Source organism: Amblyraja radiata, chromosome 6 (assembly GCF_010909765.2).
Source record: "Amblyraja radiata isolate CabotCenter1 chromosome 6, sAmbRad1.1.pri, whole genome shotgun sequence".
Lineage (NCBI taxonomy): Eukaryota > Metazoa > Chordata > Chondrichthyes > Rajiformes > Rajidae > Amblyraja > Amblyraja radiata.
The window spans coordinates 89,812,213-89,836,147 of NC_045961.1; the positions used below are offsets into that span (position 1 = coordinate 89,812,213).

The 23,935-nt window shown below is 42.7% G+C and overlaps 1 protein-coding gene across 1 annotated transcript; it reads left to right on the forward strand.

Moving 5' to 3' along the window:
• The first annotated feature begins 214 nt into the window (after positions 1-214).
• On the forward strand, positions 215-22,595 carry LOC116974564 (NACHT and WD repeat domain-containing protein 2-like). The gene is made up of 7 exons (XM_033023169.1): positions 215-476; positions 1,663-1,751; positions 4,465-4,581; positions 9,072-9,275; positions 10,336-10,480; positions 16,380-16,966; positions 18,492-22,595. Exons 1-7 carry the CDS (start codon positions 392-394, stop codon positions 22,257-22,259), a joined length of 4,995 nt encoding a protein of 1,664 aa, XP_032879060.1. The 5' UTR covers positions 215-391; the 3' UTR covers positions 22,260-22,595.
• The last annotated feature ends 1,340 nt before the right edge of the window (positions 22,596-23,935 follow it).

The window sequence follows — 23,935 nt, forward strand, 5'->3', positions numbered from 1 at the left end:
AAAGGTGGCTTGCAGAGACTTGTGTGATGTGTATGTATGTGTTGGTTATTGTAAATAGACGCATATTTACCAATAAATACATATGTATCGCATGAACCCGTGGAACCTGGACTCATTACCGCCCTGGAGTTCACCCGTTGCTGCGGTTTCCCAATTCAATCATTAGTGTCTGGTGGGTTTCTTGCTGTGGTGTTTGCCGCCACAAGGGGCAGTGCCATCACGCCGGGTTCATGCAGAATCCCCGGGGAAATAACATCGGACCAGAAACAAAGTCTCATCCCTCATCTGAGAATCGCTCAATTGGAGCTACTTGGCCGAACAAAAATCTTTCTAACGGCTTATTGGGGCGGAACAAGCGCGGATTTTTCCTAAATATTAACCGTTGTGATCGATGGATCACGACCGAGTTCACAATAGTAGCCTGGCTGCTCGGACATCGAGATGCGTGCAGATATTTCTCTGTTGCAATCCGGAAGGTAAAAGTAACATCCCGTTTTCGTTGCAATAATCAACAAAGTCTCGTGCACGGGCATTGTTTAGCGCATATCTATTTAGTTCCAAAAGGAGCATTAACAAGTTTTGGTGTTGACTTATCTTCAAAGCTGTATCCATTTCATTCCAATTACGCCCACGGCACATTGAGGATGTCGCCGATAGATGGCTCCAGCTGATTGTCAAAGGAGTGAGAATTTGCTTTTGTGGAACGCCTTTCCCAACTTCCCAGAAACTTTAGAGTTCAGAGTCACAAGCAGCTCCTCTAGTATCTTTGGTCACAAGTTGAAATGCTTCTCAAGTGTGGTCACTTTTGTAATGCAAAGGATTGTGTAGACCGATTTGTGCATAATAAGGGTCGCAATGGTCTCTCCGTTTTATTCTTTCCCAATCCAATTTTTAAAAAACCCATAACTTTTAGTTATAAATCAAGGAACTGCAGTTGCTGTTTTACACAAAAAAAGACACAAAGTGCTGGAGTAGCTCAACGGGTCAGGCAGCATCTCTGGAGAGCATAGTGGAGTTTCTGTTCGGGACCCTTCAGACTTTTAGTTTCTTGATTGCTGCTTGTGGTGGCGTTAAATAATGCCCCTGTCCCACTTAGGAAATCTGAACGGAAACCTCTGGAGACTTTGCGCCCCACCCAAGGTTTCCGTGCGGTTCCCGGAGGTTGCCGGAGGTTGCAGGTAGTGGAAGCAGGTAGGGAGACTGACAAAAACCTCCGGGAACCGCACGGAAACCTTGGGTGGGGCGCAAAGTCTCCAGAAGTTTCCGTTCAGGTTTCCTAAGTAGGACAGGGGATTTCAGATAATGCTCCTCCATGGATGGTGAGAACGCTACCAGCCACACGCAGTTCCTAATTGTGTTGATCCAAGACTGTAAGAAATGTCAGAGTTGTGGAGATAGCCCATATCATCATTCCAGTCTCCAACTTCCCTTCCATTGATTCCATCTGCACTTCAAGCTACCTCAGCAACGCCACCAGCATAATCAAGGACCAAACTCACCACGGTCATTCCCTCTTCTCCCCTCTCCCATCAAGCAAGAGGTACAGGAGTTTGAAAACGCATACCTCCAGATCCAGGGTCAGTTTCTTCCCAGCTGTGACAATAATAAACTAGAATAAATAATCAACTAAACTAATGTTTAAATTAATTGGTCATTTTTCAGAAACCGAAGTGGAACGGAAGGCACTGAGGGAAAAGGTGTATCCAAAGCTACGAGAATATTGCAGACACAAGTATGGACTGGAGTTCCAGGTAACTATTGTAAGCTGTCCGGACAAGGGTCAGGGCTTCAGTATGTCTCAAGAACTGTCTTTATTTATTCATTTTCCTGGATTGCATTGCTGGCAAAGCCAGAACTCATTGCCAGTTCCTAACTGCCCATGAAAAAGTGGTGTTAAGCTGCTTCTTTCCGGTGGGGGTATTCCAGCAATCTGGTTGGATTCTAGGATTTCAACATTAATTAATTTTGAAATGCATATACAATGTCTTAAATGTAGGCTAATGCAACTTGTTTACAGCTATGAACTAAATGGCGAGATTTTTTAGTGGTGTTATAGTCATAGATTATAGCACGGAAATATGCCCCTTGGCCTAAGTCATCAATGTGAACATTGCCCCATCTATGCTAGTCGAACCTGCCCATGTTGAGCCCATATCCCTCTAAACCTTTCCTATTCAAATGTATTTTAAATGTAGTTGCAGTACTCGCTTCAACTGTGAACCATTACCTCTCATAAACCTCCTCTGGCAGATCGTTCCAAATACCCACCACCCTCTTTTCGAAAAGATTGCTCCTCAGATTGTCACCATCCACCGGAGTCGGGTCGCAGCAGCGTGTCACCACAGCTCTCCACGCTCTGAAGCTGGCCAGCTCTACGATGGTAGGTCCGCAGCTCCACAGGCTCCGTGACTTGAGCTGTCATTCCGGTTGGAGGCCGCTCCACGGTGCTAGGCCCCAACGGCAACGGAGACCCAACAAGGAAAGGTCGGGTCCCCGTACAGGGAAGAGATCTAAAAGTTTCCCCCACCCACCCCGCCGCCCCCCACACATACACTGTCAAAAACCCACCACAAACTATACACTCAACAGGACAATAAAATAAAAAAAGACAGACGGACTGCAGAGGCCGCTGCGACATCGGTCGCGCCGCCAACCCATGGGTTTAAAGACCTCTATCAAGTCCCCCTTAACCTTCTGTGCTCCAAAGAATAAAGACCTAACTTATTCAACCTTTCTCTGTAACTTAGTTGCTGAAACCCAGGCAACATTCTAGTAAATCTCCTCTGTACTCTCTCTATTTTGTTGACATCGTTCCGATAATTGGGCGACCAAAATTGTACACAATACTCCAGAATTGGTCTCACCAATGCCTTGTACAATTTTAACATTACATCCCAACTTCTATACTCAATGCTCTGATTTATAAAGACTAGCACACCAAAAGCTTTCTTTACCACCCTATCTACATGAGATTCCACCTTCAGGGAACTATGCACAGTTATTCCTAGATCAACTGCATTCCTCAATTCGCTACCATTTACCATGTACGTCCTATTTTGATTTGTCCTGCCAAGATGTAGCACCTCACACTTATCAGCATTAAACTCCATCTGCCATCTTTCAGCCCATTCTTCCAAATGGCCTAAATCTCTCTGTAGACTTTGGAAATCTACTTCATTATCCACATTATCTTAGTATCATCTGCATACTTACTAATCCAATTTACCACACCATCATCCAGATCATTGACGTACATGACAAACAACAGTGGACCCAACACAGATCCCTGAGGCACCCCACTAGTCACCGGCCTCCAACCTGACAAACAGCCATCCACCATTACTCTCTGGCATCTCCCATCCAGCCACTGTTGAATCCATCTTGCTACTCCTGCATTAATACCCAACAATTGAACCTTATTAACCAACCTTCCATGAGGAACCTTGTCAAAGGCCTTACTAAAGTCCATATAGACAACATCCACTGCTTTACCCTCATCAATTTCCCTAGTAACTTCTTCAAAAAACTCAAGAAGATTAGTCAAACATGACCTTCCAGGCACAAATCCATGTTGACTGTTCCTAATCAGACCCTGTTTATCCAGATGCTTATATATATTATCTCTAAGTATCCTTTCCATTAATTTGCCCACCACTGAAGTCAAACTAACAGGTCTATAATTGCTAGGTTTACTCTTAGAACCCTTTTTAAACAATGGAACAACATGCGCAGTACGCCAATCCTCCGGCACTATTCCCGTTTCTAATGACATTTGAAATATTTCTGTCATAGCCCCTGCTATTTTTACACTAACCTCCCTCAATGTCCTAGGGAATATCCTATCAGGACCTGGAGACTTATCCACTTTTATATTTTTCAAAAGTGTCAGTACTTCTTTTTCTTTGAATCTCATAGTTTCCATAGCTACTCTACTTGTTTCCCTTACCTCACATAATTCAATATCCTTCTCCTTGGTGAATACCGAAGAAAATAAATTGTTCAATATCTCCCCCATCTCTTTTGGCTCTGCAGATAGCTGTCCACTCTGTCTCTCTAATGGACCAATTTTATCCCTCAGCAACATTTTTGTGAATAGATGCTGTGGCTTCAGTGGAGGTGGAACATTGAACCAGAGCATCACAGAAGGAACAGCCCCTGCAGAATATTGGTAGGGATGGGAGACGAAGGTGCGCCTAATGGTGTTATTTACCTCCAGCAAGTTTGACTGACAACCATCAAGTTGAGCTCCATGGACAACCCAATTTACAAGTTGGGTTGAAAAAAGCACCGTGTCTTTACAATGATGCCTTGTCTAGGTTGCAAGCCGGTTGGAAACTTGTTGGGATTGGGACTACTTCTCTTGAGCTGTTCTGGGGCTTCATTAAATACATGGCAGAAAATATTTTCAAGAACCAATCTGTAACACAATAGTTATCTGCATTTCACCGACTATCCACTTTACAGGTAATTGATGCATACATGGGCGTGGATCCTGATGATGTCCACGATTTTGATGTCCAGAAGCTCCGGATGAAGTTGTTGGACGATTGTTTAAAGTTTTCCACTGGGCCGTGTTTTGTGGTAAGTAATCAGAATCTGGACACAGAGCACTGACGAAGCTGTTCATAAGTCTGTTATCTGGCAGTGGAAATGGATGGTTACAATTGAGCTAATACAGATTATAGCACCAACCACTCACTGACTGCAAGGTAATTGCGGAGGTTGGTGGGAGAACAATATAGCCATTCAGATAGCTCGTGGTTATTTAATTGTCGGCTGCAATCTCTCAGATTCTTTTGATCTATGAGACAGTTTTGACCTCGATTGTACTGCTGGAAATTCCCTAATTTGGTGGTTCACACCAACATAAGAGATAAACTGTTTTATTACAGAGATACTTGTAAGGATGACTGATTCACTCATTGGCTATAGTGCATTGTCAAGGGTTGATTCTGGGCTTGTGCTCACCATCACGCCTGTGCTCACGAATTCCCAAACATCTCAGGTCTCGATTTCCCTTCCTAAACCTTCCTCCTTCTGTTAGCTCCTGGTCAAGCAATGCTTCTTTTAAAAAACATTTCATTGTTGCATTCAGCCACCCCCTCTGCCACATGGCGTTGTCTTTCTGTGTCTTTGTAATTATCTGAACACGATAAAATAAAAACCTGAAATATGACCCTGTGTTTCTCTCTCTACAGATGCTGCCTGACTTGAACAGCATTGTGATTTCATCTCAGATTTATGGCCTGTTTTGTTTTTGGTTTGGGAACTCTCAGAGATATCTGTGCTTCTCCAATTCTTCCCAGTTTTAATCAGTATTTTATAGTCAACCTTATCTGCAGTTCCAAACATCTCAGGTCTGGATTTCCTTCCCAAAACTTTCCTACTTATTGACCACTTTTTCCCATCTCTTTAACCACTCTTTTAGTCATCTGTACTAATATATGGCCATGCATGAAATGTTGCTGGATTATGTGAAGCACTTTGGGACAATGCACTACAGTGCATTGAGAAAGTATTCAGACCCCTTCACTTTTTCCACATTTTGGTACATTACAGCCTTATTCTAAAATTGATTAGTCATTTTTTTAATCATCAAACTACACACAATACCTCATAATATAAAAGCGAAAACAGGTGTTTAGAAATTTTTGCAAAGTAATTAAAAAGAAATAACTGAAATATCACATTTACATAAGTATTCAGACCCTTTGCCGTGACTCTCAAAATTGAGCTTCGGTGCATCCTGTTTCCATTGATTATCCTTGAGACGTTTCTACAACTTGATTGGAGTCCACAAGTAGTAAATTAAATTGATTGTACATGATTTGGAAAGGCACACACCTATCTATATATGGTCCCACAGTTGACTGTGCATGTCAGAGCAAAAACCAAGCCATGAAGACGAAGGGATTGTCTTTAGACCTCCGAGACAGGATTGTGTTGAGACACAGATCTGGGGAAGGGTATAAAACATTTTTTGCAGCATTGCAGGTCCCGAAGAGCACGGTGGCCTCCGTCATTCTTAAATAGAAGAACTTTGAAACCATCAGGACTCTTCATAGAGCTGGCCACCTGGCCAAACTGAGCAATCAGGGGAGAAGGGCCTTGGTCAGGGAGGTGACCAAGAACCTGATGGTCACTCTGACAGAGCTCCAGAGTTCCTCTGTGGAGATGGGAGAAACTTCCAGAAGGACAACTATATCTGCAGCACTCCACCAATCAGGCCTTTATTGTAGAGTGGCCAGACAGAAGCCACTCCTCAGTAAAAGGCACATGACAGCCCGCTTGGAGTTTGCCAAAAGGCACCTAAACAAGATTCCCTGGCCTGATGAAACCAAGATTGAACTCTTTGGCCTGAATGCCAAGTGTCACGTCTGGAGGAAACCAGGCACCGCTCAACACCTGGCCAATACCATACCTACGGTGAAGCATGGTGGTGGCAGCATCATGCTGTGGGGGTGTTTTTCAGCGGCAGGAACTGGGAGACTAGTCAGGGTCGAGGGAAAGATGAACGGAGCAAAGTACAGAAAGATCCTTGATGAAAACCTGCTCCAGAGCGTTCAGGAACTCAGACTGGGGCAGAGGTTCACCTTCCAACAGGACAACGACCCAAAGCTCACAGCCAAGACAACGCAGGAGTGGCTTTGTGACAAGTCTGTGAATGTCCTTAAGTGGCCCAGCCAGAGCCCGGACTTGAACCCGATCGAATATCTCTGGAGGGACCTGAAAATAGCTGTGCATCAACACTCCCCATCCAACCTGACAGAGCTTGAGAGGATCTGCAGAGAAGAATGAGAGAAATTATCCAAACACAGGTGTGCCAAGCTTGTAGCGTCATACCCAAGAAGACCTGAGGCTGTAATCACTGCCAAAGGTGCCTCAATAAAGTACTGAGTAAAGGGTCTGAATACTTATGTAAATGTGATATTAGTTATTTATTTTGAATTATTTTGCAAAAATCTCTAAACACCTGTTTTCACTTTTTTATTGTGTGTAGATTGCTGATTAAAAAAATGAATTTAATCCATTTTAGAATAAGGCTGTAACGTAACTAAATGTGGAAAAAGTGAAGGGGTCTGAATACTTTCTCAATGCACTGTATGCAAACTAGTGGCAATGTTAATGTTTACAGCATTTTATTAAGATCTAAATTAATTAAATTAATTGATTGCACAATGGGCTAAGTGTTCGGCTGGCAACCGGAAGGTAGCTGGTTCGAATCCCGCTTGGAGTGCATACTGTCGTTGTGTCCTTGGGCAAGACACTTCACCCACCTTTGCCTGTGTGTGTGGATGTAATTATGTGAAGCACTTTGGGGTCAAGGCAAGTTGACTAAAAATGTGCTATATAAATAAAGAAATTTAATTTAATTTACAGCATTTTATTAAGATCTAGCCCAATCCATTACTAGCAACATATGCATCATGAATAAAGCAATAAATATAATTTGTTTGTCAGTTCTTCTGAAGCCTTGAGGGTGAGTTGTACTTAGTGGTGATGGTCTCTCTCATCTCTGAATCAGAAAGTTAGGGATTTGGGTATCATTGCCAGCAGCCTGTTGAGCGGGTGATTGAAAAGACTTTGCCTCCATCACAGTGGGTTCACTGTGATGGATGTTTGTGTGAACTTAATTGTGTGTATGTCTGTAGGACATTGTCTTTGTTTGTATGGCTGTGGAAACAAAATTTCGTTTGAGTCTCACTGGGGCTCAAATGACAATAAATTGTATTGTATTGTATTGTATTGGGTGCCAAGTTAATTACTACTCAGTTCTGATGGGAGTGTGGTGTCCCATCCATTTCAATAACCCATGCAGTATTCTGTGCCATCTCGATCAGTTTGAGGAAGTATGAATATACAAAGCTCCAAACTAAGATCTGCTGGGTATAAAAGGATGGCTTTCTTCTAGGTTACCAAGAATAGAGCAAATATTATATCTAGGTGCGATGAACTGGATGGCAGTTCATCAGTCTTTGCCTTGGGATCCTTAATGCTTTTCTTTAACCTTGTCTACATGTGCTGAGCTATCCCAGAACCAGCCTCCTGCAGCTTGTCCAAACAATCTTGAATCAGCAAGTGTGTGTTGTAAGCCTGTTCAACTTGAGTAATTGATTTTAATTGTGTTCATTAACCCTTACTCCTCTGACTAATCTTTACTTCTCAATGCACATTTCAGATTTTTTCCAAAGCTTCACGTGACCATTCTCACTATTAAGTGCATGTGCATAATTCCTTAATTTGCATTGATCAAGGTGCAAATTTGCACTAATATCCCCCCCAAATTCACTGCATCTTATTGTACACCACGGTCATCAGAGCCATGGAGATAAACAGTGTGGAAACAGGCACTTTAGGCCATCAAGACCACACCAATCTTTTACACTAATCTTATATTAATCTCTTTTTTTGTTAAACTCTCGACACATTCACTTCAATTCCTCCCAAATTCTACCACAAGGAGCAACTTACAATGGCTAATTAATCTTCCATAGTCTTGGGAATGCGGAAGGAAACTGGAGCATCTGAAGAAAACCCATGCGGTCACAGGACAAGCATGCAAACTCCACACAGCCAGCATCCAAGGTCAGGATTGAAGCTGGACTCCTGGAGCTGTGAGTCAGCAGCTCTGTTAGCTGCATCACTGCTGATTCACCTTGGTTTCATGTCATTGATCTCATCATCCAAACAATTATTCATGGCAACATAATTAACACTGGGATAAGAATTTAAGTATGTGAATCAAGATAGAGAATTGTACTTTAGTAACTGTGCCCGTATGTAACTAACTGTAGTTCTGGTGTTTACATTTATGTCTGCTGTGGAAAACCTTCAGAGCACCTACTGAAGTCTTTTTCTCCAGCGGTGTAGTGTTCCTTACTTTAAGCAGGCAGTGCACACATCAGTCTGAAGGGTCCTGATCCAAGACATCATTTGTCGTTTACCCTCCACAGATGCGGCCTGGCTTGCTGAGTTCCTCCAGTACGTTTTTTGTTTGCTTATATGCAGTTCCTGATTGATATTTTCCAGTATAAAATATCACAATGCCACATGTTTCAACTCTTCATTAGGCATTAATAGGAGAACAATATGGAAGTACCGGAATACCAGAAGAAATTGAAGCCAATGAGTTTGAGATGATTCTCTGCAGATCGCAAAATGAAGGCCTTAACACCACGGTACTGGAGAAATGGTATCATCGAGATGAGAATTCTGTTCCAGCTGCCTACCGCCTGAAATCTAAAACTGATGTCCTTCCTAACTACTGTAGCAAGGTGAGCTGCAATGCATTGCACTCCCTATTTCTCATGCACTTTATAGAAAGCTGTCTGACTTGAATCCTCCACCATTGAAGGTGGTTGAAATGGCTAAGCAAATGACAGATGAAATTTAATCAGGATAAATGTGAGGTGATACGTGTAGTAAGGGACATGATGAGAGAAATCTTGTGGGTGCACAATCGCAATCCTTTGCAGGTAGTAGGTTAATCAGATAAGGTGACGAAGGAAGTCCATGGAATTTTTGGTTTTGTACACAGGGCATGATACAAAAACAACAGTGATTATAAACCTTTTCAAATTGTTGGTTGTCTCAATTTGAGTATTGTATACAATTCTGAACACTTTGGGAAAGATCCTGGAAGGGGAATGTGAGGATAACACCAAGCATCGGGATGTTCAGTGATGTGTAGAGATTGGAGAATTGGGATTATTGCAACAAAATTTTGAAAGATTAACATCAGGATGGATGTAGGGTCTCAAATGGAAGCATCAACCATGCATTTGTCATCACGGATGCTGCTTAACCTCCTGAGTTCTTTCAGTACTTTCTCTTTGTCCGGGCCATTTATGTGGCGACTCTTTGCATACCTTAAGTTGAGTATGCTAAACAAAGAATATTGTGACTTGTCACATGTGACAATAAATTATTCATTCATTAATTAATTCATTCAATAGTTTGTTTTTGTGCCAGATTCTAGCATCTATAAGCTTTTGTCTCCATTTGAAGATCTAAAACATGCTGGTGCTGTAAATCTAGAATAAGAACAGAAAATTAGGGAATACTCATCTGGTTAGGCAGCATCAATGGAGAGGTCTCGCCACAGATGCTGCCTGACCTGCTGAGGATGTCCAGCACCCCCCTGCATCTATTTTTATAACCAGCTTTCCTCCATAATACATTGTGCAAAGGATGTTAATTAAGTTAGTTCATGAATTCCCATCTAGAGTAAAGGATCCAAATTTTCAGTTAGTGCATATGTAGTGACAAAGCCCGATGGATGTTGATCTTTAAATTCCTCTTGCTGCTTCATAGTAAATTAATTCAACTTTACAGACTGAGAGAAGAGCACGGGAAGCAGCTCGTGAAGTGTGGCGCGACAACTTCACAGAAATGAAGATGATATTTGCTACCATAATTAAGAAGTGTCTTAAAGAGGAAACAATAAAACCAGATCAAGCTCAAAAATACTTCATCTCAGGTAAAAGTTATTTATTTGTCTTGTTTGGTGTGTGCTAGATGTCTGTTTGTTTGTGGAATGGGTTTGTATGGTAGTATTGGTTACTGGACCACTGGATCATTGATTGATGATCCTGAGAGATGAGTTCAAAACCCTTTGCCGGTCCTGGGAATTTAAATTCAGTTAATTCAATAAATCTAAAACAATAAAGCTATCAGTTATCAGTAATAATAATAATAATAATAAATTTTATTTATGGGCGCCTTTCAAGAGTCTCAAGGACACCTTACAAAAATTGAGCATGTAGAGGAAAAACATGTAAGGGGAATGAAATAAATAGTAGAGACATGACTAGTACACAAAGTAAAGACAGAATTCAATACAAAACACAGTATGAGGCGATTAATGCACAGATGAAAAGGGACGGGGACGTAGGGCTAAGCATAGGCAGAGGTGAAGAGATGGGTCTTGAGGCGGGACTGGAAGATGGTGAGGGACACGGAATTGCGGATCAGTTGGGGGAGGGAGTTCCAGAGCCTGGGAGCTGCCCTGGAGAAGGCTCTGTCCCCAAAACTGCGGAGGTTGGACTTGTGGGTGGAGAGGAGACCGGCTGATGTGGATCTGAGGGACCGTGAGGGTTGGTAGGGGGAGAGGAGGTCAGTGAGATATGGGGGGGCCAGATGGTGGAGGGCTTTGTAGGTGAGGACCAGGATTTTGTAGGTGATCCGGTGGGAGATGGGAAGCCAGTGAAGTTTTTTGAGGACTGGAGTGATGTGATGCCAGGATTTGGTGTGGGTGATGAGTCGGGCGGCTGCGTTCTGGACCAGTTGGAGTCGGTTGATGTAGGTGGAGCTGATGCCAAGGAGAAGTGAGTTGCAATAGTCCAGTCGGGAGGAGATGAAGGCATGGATGAGTCTTTCAGCAGCAGGCGGTGTGAGAGAGGGTCTGAGTTTGGCGATGTTGCGGAGATGAAAGAAGGAGGTTTTAATGACATGGCGGATGTGAGGCTCAAGGGAGAGGGTGGAATCAAAGATCACGCCAAGGTTGCGGGCCTGGGGAGATGGGGAGACAGTGGTGCCGTCGATGGTGAGAGTGGGGTTATTGATTTTGCTGAGTGTGGCTTTGGAGCCTATGAGGAGGAATTCTGTCTTATCGCTGTTGAGTTTGAGGAAATTATGTTGCATCCAGGTTTTTATAGCTGACAAACAGGAGTTGATATGGGAGAGGGGGGAGTTGTGGGGGGATTTGGTGCCAAGGTAAATCTGGGTGTCATCAGCGTAACAGTGGAAGTCCAGATTGAAGTGGCGGAGTATCTGACCAAGGGGGAGGATGTAGATGATGAAGAGGAGGGGGCCGAGTACGGAGCCTTGGGGAACGCCTTGAGTGACTGCGGCTGTAGCAGAGGTGTGGTTGTGGAGAGAGATGAAGTGGGATCTGTTGGAAACGGTAGGAACGGAGCCAGCTGAGTGCAGAGCCTTCAATGCCGAGGTCTTTGAGTCTGGTGAGCAGGATGTTATGGTTCACTGTATCGAAGGCTGCGCTCAGGTCGAAGAGGATGAGGATGTTGAGGGAACCAGTGTCAGCAGAGGTGAGGAGGTCGTTGAGGACTTTGAGGAGAGCAGTTTCTGTGCTATGGAGGGGGCGAAAGCCAGATTGGAGGGGTTCAAGTAGGTTATACGCAAGGAGGTGGGAATGAAGTTGCGACGCAACGATACGCTCCAGGGTTTTTGAAAGAAAGGGGAGGTTTGAGATTGGGCGGTAGTTAATGAGAGAGGAGGGATCAAGACCAGGTTTCTTTAAGATTGGTGTAACGGCAGCAGTTTTGAAAGCGGAGGGGACAATTCCTTGGGACAATGAGGAGTTGAAGAGATTAGTGAGGTAGGGGCAGAGAACGGGGAGGCAGGACTTCAACAGGGGAGTGGGGAGAGGGTCGAGGGAGCAGGTAGTGGGTTTGGAAGAGCTGATGAGTTTGGAGATTTCAATAGGGGTGACCAGGTCAAACTGGGAGAGGAAGCAGTGTGGAGGAGGGGTAAGGAGGTCAGTGGAGATGTTGAAAGGAGGGGCCTTGGTAGGTGGTGGAGTAGATGCTGGGGAGTCGGGTACAGGGGATAAAGATTGATAGATGGTGCTGATTTTATCAGCGAAAAAAGTGGAGGAATGAGTTGCAGAGATCCGGAGTAGAGGTAGGGAGAGTGTTGGCTCGAGGCTTGAGGAGGTTGCCCACTGTGGAGAAGAGGGTTCTGTGGTTTAGGCAGGGATCGGTGAATATGGAGGAGAGGTAGGCAGATTTTGCAGCAATGAGGGCATCTTTGTAGTCAGTGAGGTGGAGTTTGTAAGCTTCAAGGTGGACTGTGAGAGATGATTTCTTTATAAGTCGTTCGAGTTGGCGACCAGTCTGTTTCAGTTTACGAAGTGCAGGTGTGTACCAGGGTGAGGATGTGTTGAAAGTTACGGTTCTTGTTTTGAGGGGGGCCAGAGTGTTGAGGGAGGTAGACAAGGTGGAGTTGAGATGGTTTGTGAGATCATCAGGTGAGATGGGGGTTGAGTCCAGGGGGAGAGTGGTGGAGAGCAGGTCAGAGAGATGGTGGGAATCAATGGATTTTAGATTACGGAAGGTGATTTCTCGGAGGAAGCGGGGGCGAGGTGTCGGAGAAGGGATGGTGAACCATATAAGCTTATGATCAGAGAGGGGGAAGAGGCAAGGATGGAGGTCGAGTACCGGTTGATTTGTGGAGCAGACCAGGTCAAGGATGTGACCTTTGTCATGATAGGTGACGTGCTGAGTGAGAGAGAAGTTGTCCAGTAAAAAGGCGAATTCAGATGCAAGCTTGCAGGTGGGGGAGTCCATGTGAATATTTAAGTCACCAAGTAGCAGCAGACGTGAGGAGAGGGATGAGGCAAGTGTGAGGAGTTCAGTGAAGTCAGATAGGAAGGAGGGGTTTGGTTTAGGTGGCCGGTAAATGAGGATGACTGTCATGGAGGAAAGGGCTTTGAAGGCGAGGAATTCAAATGATGCTACTGATAGAATTATCATTATTATATGACAATGTTATATTGATGTCTAACTCTAACGCTTGGTGTGGCGACCTGAATGTTGATCACATAAGTCTTGGTAGCGTTGAAACAAACTAATTGTCATTTAAAACCCATCTGACTAATTTAAGTTCTTCAGGGAAGGAAGGCTGTGATCCTTATTCAAGCTAGTACTTATGACCTTAGTGGTCAATGTGGTTGTCAATTAACTGCCTTGTGAAAATGGCTTAATATCCTCATCTCCTTCAAGTCAAGTGAGTTTATTGTCATGTGTCCCTGTATAGGACAATGAAATTCTTGCTTTGCTTAAGCACACAGAAAATAGTAGGCATTTACTACAAATCCGGAGCTCCGCAAAAGTCGCCGCAGGCAGGCGCCATCTTGGTTCGAGGAAACAGCTTTGCTATTAAGAGATGTACATTAAAAACAATGCAAATTAAAAATAATTCTCTCCCATCCTGTTTTTTTCACCATAATGGCGAACCTACGTCGAATATGGGGCGCAACTTCCATTGCACAATATGATGTTTTGGACCTGGGGTATCAGGATCCTCATGGTCCCAACAGGATCTCAGGCACTATATCAACTTGGTTCCACTAAAATTAAAGAGATAATGCTTCTTCTGGAGGGGCAAGCTGAAAGAGGAATGTTTTATTTCCCTGAGTGAGCTTTCAAGAGTGACCTAGTCTGGCATCACATTCCTCTTTAATTATCTCTTTAATTTTAGTGGAACCAAGTTGATATAGTGCCTGAGATCCTGTTGGGACCATGAGGATCCTGATACCCCAGGTCCAAAACATCATGTTGTGTAATGGAAGTTGCGCCACAGCTACCACACAGTTTCACAGAGCAAAATCTTATTCCAGCAACTAGGCTGCATTGGTAGCAATGCCCACAAATTTTTGGGGAGCATGCATAGCAGCTACCAAGTCCATGCACCTCTCTCGCACATCTGTGCGCATATGTACTGTATAGGTGCAGTCACAGGAACTCTCAACTACTACTTTTTGCTTTATGCAAAGTCTACCCTCTCCCCCCCCCCCCCCCCCCCCCCCCTCCCCCCCCAAGGAATTAATCAATGCTTTTTTACCCTTTGGCTAACGATAACACCAAACACATGCCATGATCAATAGTGCAAAGGCAACAAGCCTGGGAAGCTACGGATGAGGCCCTGTAGGATGTGTACACCAACCATGAAAATCCTAGCCCACATCGCAAAGGGAGACCAACTGATCCTCAATGTGAAAATGAGAAGGACGCAATCCTTCAAATATAAACTACTCTGCACTATTCGCAGTTTAGACCAAAGCACCCAGTGAAGATACGTCACCATCTGGTGGACGGAAGATTAAATACATTTTAAGTTTCCAAGCATCATACTAATCCCTAAACTTTATTCAAAAGCAAATACCTGTAAATGTAAGCTGCATTTAAATCTGGCATTATTCCCAGCTGGCCAAGCCATGGGGAATAAAGGCATGATGTTGGCCTCCTGTTTAGATGACCATTGGTTCCTGCAGTATCCCACCCAAATCAAAGGAGGAGATTGGATATGGTAAACCTTGTGAAGGAGAAAATGGTAATTGGTGTAAATAATCTGGGGAAGGTCTGACAGCTTGGAAATCCAAAGGAGTTCTTGAGTATTTTTTTTAAACGGTTAATGATGATGGCAGATTTGAAATGGCAGATCTGAATCATCCTACCACAACCAGAGAGCAGTGCTGAACTACCATCTACCTCATTGGTGACACTCGGTCTATCCTTGGCCGGACTTCGCTGGTTTTACTGTGAATGGCTCGATTGTAATCATGTTTTGTCTTTCTGCTGACTGATTAGCACGCAACAAAAGCTTTTCACTGTACCTCGGTACACATGACAATAAATTAAACTGAACGGAATGGGGGAGGAATGGTAACTGTTTATAGGGAAGATTCATTGTTTATTTAAAGTAGGATTGGAATGAAATCCTGTAATGATGAGTGAGAACATGAGAGATATGAAGTTTTCCACTTTGCTGCACATCAGGGAAAAGTAGTGTATTTTCTAAATAAATTAAAAAAAATAGGGTGTTGATGTTAAAAGGAACCTGGGTGTGCTTGACTATAATTCATAGAAGGATAACATGCAGGTGCAGCAATTTTGAGAGTATTTGAATACTGTATACAAATAAGGAAAACATTGCAATTATATGGGGCATTAGTGAGACTGAAGTTGGAGTATTGCGTATAATTTTAGAATTACCCAAGAAAGGATGCATTTTCCACAGAGAAAGCACAATGAAGAGTCGCAAGATTAGTGGTGTATGAAGGAAGATCAAGTAGACTGGGACTGTGCTCTATAAAGTTTAGAGGAATGTGAGGAGATCTTATCAAAACATTTTGTTTTAATCTTAAAAGGTATTAACAGGCTAGATACAGGAATAACAATTCCCTTGCTACATTGGGGATCCAGTTTCCAAATTAGTTACAATCGCTTTGGGATTGAAATGAAATGAATTGTCACCAAACGTGGTAAACCTACCAGGGTGACTGTGGAAACGGAGTTACCGTGTTCGTCCAGAATAAAGATCAATAGATACCTGGGCCTGAAGAGAATCAGGGTTAAGTAGGGAAAGCTGGTAAATAAGTTCATTAGTGATAGGATCAGAATTAGGCCATTTGGCCCATCAAGTGTACTCCACCATTCAATCATGGCTGATCTATCTCTCCCCACTAACCCCATTCTCTTGTCTTCTCCCCATAAGTCCTGACACCCATGTAGCCAATGAATAGCAAAACAGGCTTTAGAGCCAGATGGTCTACTTCCGCTCCTGTGTATTGTTCTACATTTTAATTAAAAGCTTGAATGCCTTTGCATTAAATGGAATGTCTTTATTTTATTCTGCAGCTCTTGAAGCTGAGTTGCAGCATGCTGTGATAAATCAGCCCACCAACATTCTACAAAACTGCATTTGCTATATTTGCAAAATTCCACACCTCACTCGTCACCTGAAGAAACTCCTTGAAAACCAGAAGGAACTGCAGGACTCCGAAAGACAGATGCCTCAGGATGCCCAGGAGCACGGCAAGCTCCTGAGACTGCGTGATAAGATTCTCCCATCATTGGCCACCGTCTCAGGTTTACGTGTTTACACTTCAATGTTGCTGGGCAACTACAAGCAGGATCACATTGGGCAGATGAAACAGGAATACATCGAGGGGCTTTGTCGGCAGTTCTATACTGATATTGTTATGCTCATTGACAGCAGCAACATCAACACACAAAAACCTGCAGATAATGTTGATGGTGTGGTAGAGGAAATGATGAAGCATGCAGCCTTATGCAATTTATATGCAACCCTTTCTGACTTTGAATGGAAAGAAAAGGATCAAATTAGAGAATACATTGTTGGGAAACAAATGAACAGCCCCTTCATCATTGTGGGAGGGCCTTGCACTGGAAAGACCGTTCTTTTGGCAACCTGTGCCAAACAGGTAACGGATTTTTCATTTTCTTTAACAACATTCACCAGGATGTTACTGGGGATGCAGTGTTTCAATTATGAGGAGAGACTGGAAAGGCAATGATATGTTTTCCCTGGAGAGAAGATTAAGAGGGGGCATGATTGAGAGTAATTAGGGTAGACTGAAGGAATCTTTCTTCCCCTTATCAGAGGTGGCTAAAACTAGATGACACAGATTTATGGTAAGGGGTGAGAGATTTAGAGGGGATCTGAGGGGAATCTTTTTCACTCAGAGAATGGCAAGTACCTGGAATGCACTGTGGAGAAAGAGAGGTGGAAGCAAGTTGCTAACAACATTTAAGAAGTGTTTGGCCAAGTACATACATCACTTAGTTATAGAAGGTTATGGGACGGATGTAGGGAGATGGGATTAATATGGATGGGTTCCCAATGGTCAGCTGAATGGCCTGTTTCCATGCTATTTGACTCCATGACTTAAAAAGCACAAATTTGTGGGTACTCGAAGTCTGAAATGAAAATGAAAAGAAAATGTTCAGCTGGCCATACAGAAACCATGGTGAGCAGAACCTAATTATATCTCAGGTTAGTAAATTTGCTGAGGACACCAAAATTGGTGGTATAGTGGACACTGAGGAGAGTAATCTAAGTTTACGAAAGCATCTGGATCAACTTGGAAGTGGCCAAGAAATGGCAGGTGGAAATTATATTTCATCTGAATGGCAGATGGAATTTAACTCAGACCAGGGTAAGATGATGCAGGGCAGGACTTGCAGAGTAAATGGAAGGGCTAAGTGTGCTGAGGGGTGAGATCGAGGGGTACAGGTACATAGTTCCTTGAAAGTGATGACACATTTGGACAGGGCGGTGAAGGTGTTTGGCAGGTGTGCCTTCATCAGTAAAGATACTGAGTACAGTCGTCAGCACGTCATGATGTAGCTGTACATATTCTGCCTTTTCCTTGTGTTTCTGAATTCCTTCTGAATCCAATCTTTCATTTGCTCTCTTTATTCCACTTGCTGTACTTGAGAAATATCATGGAAGAATTTTGTTGTATTCTTGTCTCTTTGAGCTCTAATTCAAGAAATCATTTACCTATTACTCTTTACCCTCCTTATCAGTGATCAATGTATTCCTTTCTGAATCCTTGCATCTCAATAGTAAAATAAATACTCACTGAATATTCACTGAAGACCCAGATGCCTTGTTACCTTCCTTTCTGTTTCATCTCTTCCATTTCATCATCGATGTATGTTGTCTTCTCTGTGTCACTAGGGTCAGGAGTGGTTCCAGACGATTGATAAATTGCCAATATTACCCCGCTGTACAATAAGGGAGCAAAGCACAATAGTGGGAACTTATAGGCCGGTTAGTCTGACTTCAGTGGTTGCTAAGATTTTAGAGTCCATTATAAAAGATGAGGTTCGACACAAAATCCTGGAGTAACTCAGCGGGACAGGCAGCATCTCTGGAGAGATGGAATGGGTGATGTTTAGGGTCGAGACCTTCTTCATTCTTTATTCTGTGTTTCTTCTCAGATTTGTTCGTGGCTGAATAATTGTGAACCTATTATAGTCAGTCGCTTCCTCTCTACAGGCCGCAAGGTCTGCTTTCGGACTGTCCTGAGTGGAATCTGTCATCAAATAGCAAAGACCTACCACAGACCTACACCAAGGTACTCTGACAACACTGAAGAATTAATGAACTGTTTTGTAACCCTTTTAGAGTTGTCATCTGAACAGCATCCGTTGATAGTAATGATAGACGGTGTTGATCAGGTCTCTGAAGCTGATAATGCCAGAACAGTTTGGTGGCTTCCAAAGAATCTGCCAGCCTTTACCCGGTTAATTATTTCCACTACAATAAAGACGTATGGAATTGCACAAGCAAGCAAATTGTTGCACCCAAATGAGGCATATTTTCTTGAGTTAAAGCCAAGAGAGAGGAAGGAATGCAACAAAATTCTCACACAACACCTACTGTACTCCAATAGAAGAATTACATCAGGGCAGCAGATATTTGTGAATATGGCTCTGGGGCAGTGTACTCTTCCACTTTTTGTTAAGTTACTTTATAATGAAGTGCTTTCTTGGACATCTCATGATGATATTAATGACCAAACTTTAGGAATAACCATTCATGACAATATTGAGCGACTACTTAAACGACTTGAGAAGAAACATGGGGAGGGTCTCGTTTCCAGAGCTCTGGGTTATATCACACTGGCAAATTCAGGACTCGTTGAGGCTGAACTGCTGGACATATTGTCACTTGACAACTATGTGATAGAACGCTTTTTACCTCAAAATGATTTGCCAGCTTCAGTGAGAGTACCATATTATGCATTAGCAAGACTACAAGAGGACCTGAGAGGGTTTTTAGTGGGAAAGTCACAGAATGGAGTAAAATTGCTTGTCTGGGCAAACAGACACTTTCCACTAGTTATTAACAGGTATTACCTCCAGAACCTGGAGACTGTGCAACAAATGCACAATGTCATGGCAGAATATTTTAATGGCCGATGGTCTGGAGGAAGGGGGAAGCCATTTCCTATCACTATGTTGCAGCAGGGCCCAGTGAAGGATCAACAGGAGCATAAGGGGATTTCTGAACACAGGTCTTTGATGGGAAAATATGTTGATAGGCAGCAACCTTCACAACCATGGCTTTTTCAAGTTCAGTCTTCTTCGGAAGGCCATTCTCTAGTCTTCCCAAATAATAGAAAAGTTGAAGAACTGGCTTATCATTTGAGAAGAATTGGAAGGCTGGAAGAATTATATTTTAAAGTGTTTTCTTCATTCACATCCCAACATGCAATGATTAAAGCTGGCCACTTGGTTCAACTAATAACTGAGCTGGAAGAGAATAATCAGACATTAAATCAAAGGGGTCTTAGATTTTTGGCAACCATTTTGAAGAGTGCATATTGTTTACTGCAAAAATCCCCTGATCAATTTTCAATGGTTATTCAGTTGAGACTTCTGCCATTTGTAGGAACATTCCCACAAATGTTCAATTTTCTGATGCAAGCCTATAAAGAAGGGCTCCAGCACTGTGTTATTGTTGTGCTACACAGTCCAGTGATTACTGTGCCCAGACTGCTTACCGCGTTGTGCACCTCTGACTTTTCTGCAGCCACTGATATCATAGAAATTCAGTCACAGAATCTGGTTCTTGTGACAGTGGAAAGTGGTTCTGTATATGCTTGGAACCCAGAGTTTCAAAAACCTTGGGAACAAATAAATACAAATGGTGTTGGAGTTACAGGAGCCAGAATAACAGATGGTGACCAATTCCTTGTATTAGCAACTGGACACAGCACTATATTAGTGTATGACTTTTCCAAGCGATCCCTCCTTTATGAGGCTGAAGTGAGAAGAACATTTGATAGAGTCAACGCAAAGATTCTTCAGTCAATCAGCGGCTTTGCTTTGTGCAGTACAAACGTGGTGGTGTGGTTTGTTAATAGCACAGTAGTGAGGGTCTTTGATCTTAATTCTCACCACACAATCAGGCAGTTGAATTGCCAACATGAGGTTCAGTGTATTTCTTTTTCTACTGATGGAACATATGTACTGTGTGGACAATTGCAAAGTACAGTCACGATATTTAATATTCACACTGGTTGCCAGATAGCCACGGTTGCTTGTGAATTCCATGAAGCCCCTGTTTATTCCATTTTCCTGTCTGCCTCCAACAGAGAAATGTATGTTGTAGACAAGGTTGGAAATAAATTTATTTGGGACACAGAAAAGCTAACCCAGCCAAGTCTTCAGGAAAGTATTATGTGTCCAGATGATGTAGATGAACTTCTTAATGTTGAATTTTCTTCCAACTCCCTCCTATTGTGTAAGATGTCTTGTATTGAACTCTGTGACACACTGAATTGGAATATGTCAGACATGTTCAAACCTCCAAAAAATGAATATTTCATCCAAGCTATATTGTCACAAGATTGTTGTTGTATTATAGCTGCAATCAGTGGTTCTGAGGCATTATTTGTGTGGAAGAGAGAGACAGGGCAGTGTGTTCTAATACTTGAGAACAGGTTTGGTACACCACTGAGATTATCTAAGTGCTTTTCGCAGAAGTCTTTAGTATCATTCACTTCAAAGGGATATCTCATATCCTGGGACTTAGATTGCATAGAAAGAGTTTCAGGTCTAGCAAAGGCAGAAAAGACCATAAAAACAATTCTTTCGAAGCAAGGGAAGTATTTTTATACTTCTGATGGTACCAACATTATACTCAAATGGAGTCTGGCTTTCTGTCAAATAGAGGCTACCTTTGCACATGCTGATCTCGTCAAAAACTCTGCTCTCACAAGAACAGGGGCCACTCTGATAACCACAGATGTGAGCGGTGATCTTTATGTCTGGGACACAAAAACTGGTCAAAACCTACACCGGATCAGATACAATATTGTGACACAATTATTGGTAACACCAAATGATCACTTTGTGGTGTCGCTTTGTGAGGACTGCATTTCTAAGGTCTGGAATCTGTCCAATGGGCATGTTGTCTGCAATATTCCCATACTTCTAAAGAAAGCAATAATAATGCCAGAAAGTACGTTCATTTTGGGTCTTCATCAACATCGCCTCCTTGCTGTCAGCCTATGGTCAGGTGGCACAGTCAAGCGATTTGAATGTGCTGACAAATCTCACATTATTGCCTTTCAAACACTGAAAGATTATCCAGACTACGTCTTGCTAATTACATCTTCTGGAAACATGTTTACCTGGAACGTTGCGGAAGAAACTTTTTACCAACAGGTCCAGCTCCCTTTCAAATTGTCTGCCCAACTGGATGACTTTCAGGTGTCTGATAATGGGAGCATTGCAATTTTGTCAGTTATTGATGAGAGTATCAACGTCTTGGACATTCTACATGGAAAATTGTGTGTCATTGGTACCGAGGGAACTATCTTTAATCAGCAATTGACAAGAGATGGTCAATATGTTGTTTACATGGATTACAGAGATTCCTGTACTTGTGACTTTCATTCAAGTCCAACGCTTAATATAGTTCGAATAACAGATGGGAAAAATATTGGGTGCTGCTACTTGTGCAAAATCCCCTCCAGTATTCTTGTCTGTGAATGTGATTTAAATATCTTGGTGGGTTTTGAAGATGGGAGTGTGGGAATTTATGCAGTTGCTGACTATCCTAATGCTGAGAGCAAACTTAAAGGCCATCTGACTGAGGTGACCAAAGGTGAATATATTTTTAAAAAGAAAGATTGGTTGTTTAAAGACTTATCTGATGCTGTTTGGGTAGATTCACTCAATGAATATTCACAGTAACTTATTTGCGTATCTTGGTGTTCCATAAATACGAGCAGACAATACCAATCCCCTAGTCTTTTACATTTTTGGACAACACACAAAGGACAAAGGACATTTATTGTCACATACACCAATTGGTGCAGTGAAATTTGAGTTACCATGCAGCACACAAATAAGATAAACACAACACTATAGAATTTAACATTAAACATAAAAACATCCCCCCACAGCAGAATCAGCGTTTCCCGCTGTGAGGGAAGACAACAAATTTCAGTCCTCTCCTCTTGTTCACCCGTGGTCGGGGTCTATTGAGGCCTCTGCAGTCGCCGCGACGGCGGCCCGATGTTTCAGGCCCTCTCGTCTGGTGATGGAACTCCGGCGTCGGAAGAATACACTCAGCGGCTTGGAGTTCCGAATCGGTCGCTTCCTACTGGAGACTACGGCTCCTGAAGTCCACAGGCCGAGCTGGGTGGAGCTCCAACAAGGCGATCCTCGGCGAAAGATCCCAGGGCTCCGCGATGTTAAAATCAGTGCCACACGCGGCTGGAAGCTCCGCAGACCACAGCTCCACGATGTTAAAGTCGGCAGTCCCAGCACTCCGGAGCTCCAACACGGCGACCCCGGTAAAGCATCGCCCGATCGGCGATGGCACTTCGTGCTGCGCCGCTGCTGAAGCTGAAACTCTGGCCAGTCTCCGGCAGGAAAGGCCGCACCAATCCAGATGGTAGGCCGCGAGGAGGTGGCGAAGATGTGTCTCGGAGGAAAGACGCATCCTCGACCAGGTAGTGACTGAGAAAAACAGTTTCCCCCTTCACCTCCCTCCCCCCATCCCCCACATAAAAAGACTAAAAGACCTCCAAAATAAAACTTTTTGACTGACTAAAAATTTTTTAAAAGGATTCATGTCCGAGCTTTAATATAAATAAGGTTTTTGTTAGATGAATCATTTGTATTTTGTTACAGACTACCAAAAAGAGAATTATGAAGAATGATTTGCGGCATCATTAATCTGTTGGATGAACAGTCCTATAGAAAATGATGCCTAATTGGTCTTCTATACAGCACTAGGTATATGGGCTTTGTTTATGATATTTTAATAGCTTAATACAGTAAGTGATGAAAAAACATTTCATTAATCTGCCGGATCAAAAATAACTGAAAAGGACTAATATGGTTTTTAGCACAGCAGAACCAAAGAAATGAAAATGTGTTGCATGTATACCTGTTAATTAATATGCTATAGAGGGTGCCTATTTTCTTATTCAGAAGCACTAAAAATGTACAAAATTAATTAGCAGTGTGATTTTTATGTTTAACATGGCTTTGTAATTAACAAATAATGCCATAAATAAACAATATTAGCTAGTTCTGGTTCTGGAATCAATGATGAAAATAGAACTATTTCTCTAGTCCATCGTGGAATGCCGTATTGTTTTATAAGCTGCTGTGCAAATTCTTTCAAGATGCCCATTTCCGGAGATTGATGACTGCTACTTAGAGAGATAAATGGTTCATTATATCTAAACAGGGACCTCTGGAAAAGCAGGGTAGTATCTAAAATAAAATGCATTATTATGATAGAATTCCACTGGCAGCCCTTCAGCTCCACCTCTTCCAACGGTTATTAATTTGATATTATTATATGAACCCTAATGTTGATTCCGATGAAGCAAGTCAGCAGGAACAATCAGTTG

Excerpts from the sequence above, each read along its gene's own strand:
- LOC116974564 (XM_033023169.1), top strand. The coding sequence starts at position 392 with ATGGATCACGACCGAGTTCACAATAGTAGCCTGGCTGCTCGGACATCG. Across the intron at positions 4,582-9,071 it reads CCACTGGGCCGTGTTTTGTG|GCATTAATAGGAGAACAATA; the intron begins GTAAGTAATCAG and ends ACTCTTCATTAG. Across the intron at positions 9,276-10,335 it reads TTCCTAACTACTGTAGCAAG|ACTGAGAGAAGAGCACGGGA; the intron begins GTGAGCTGCAAT and ends TCAACTTTACAG.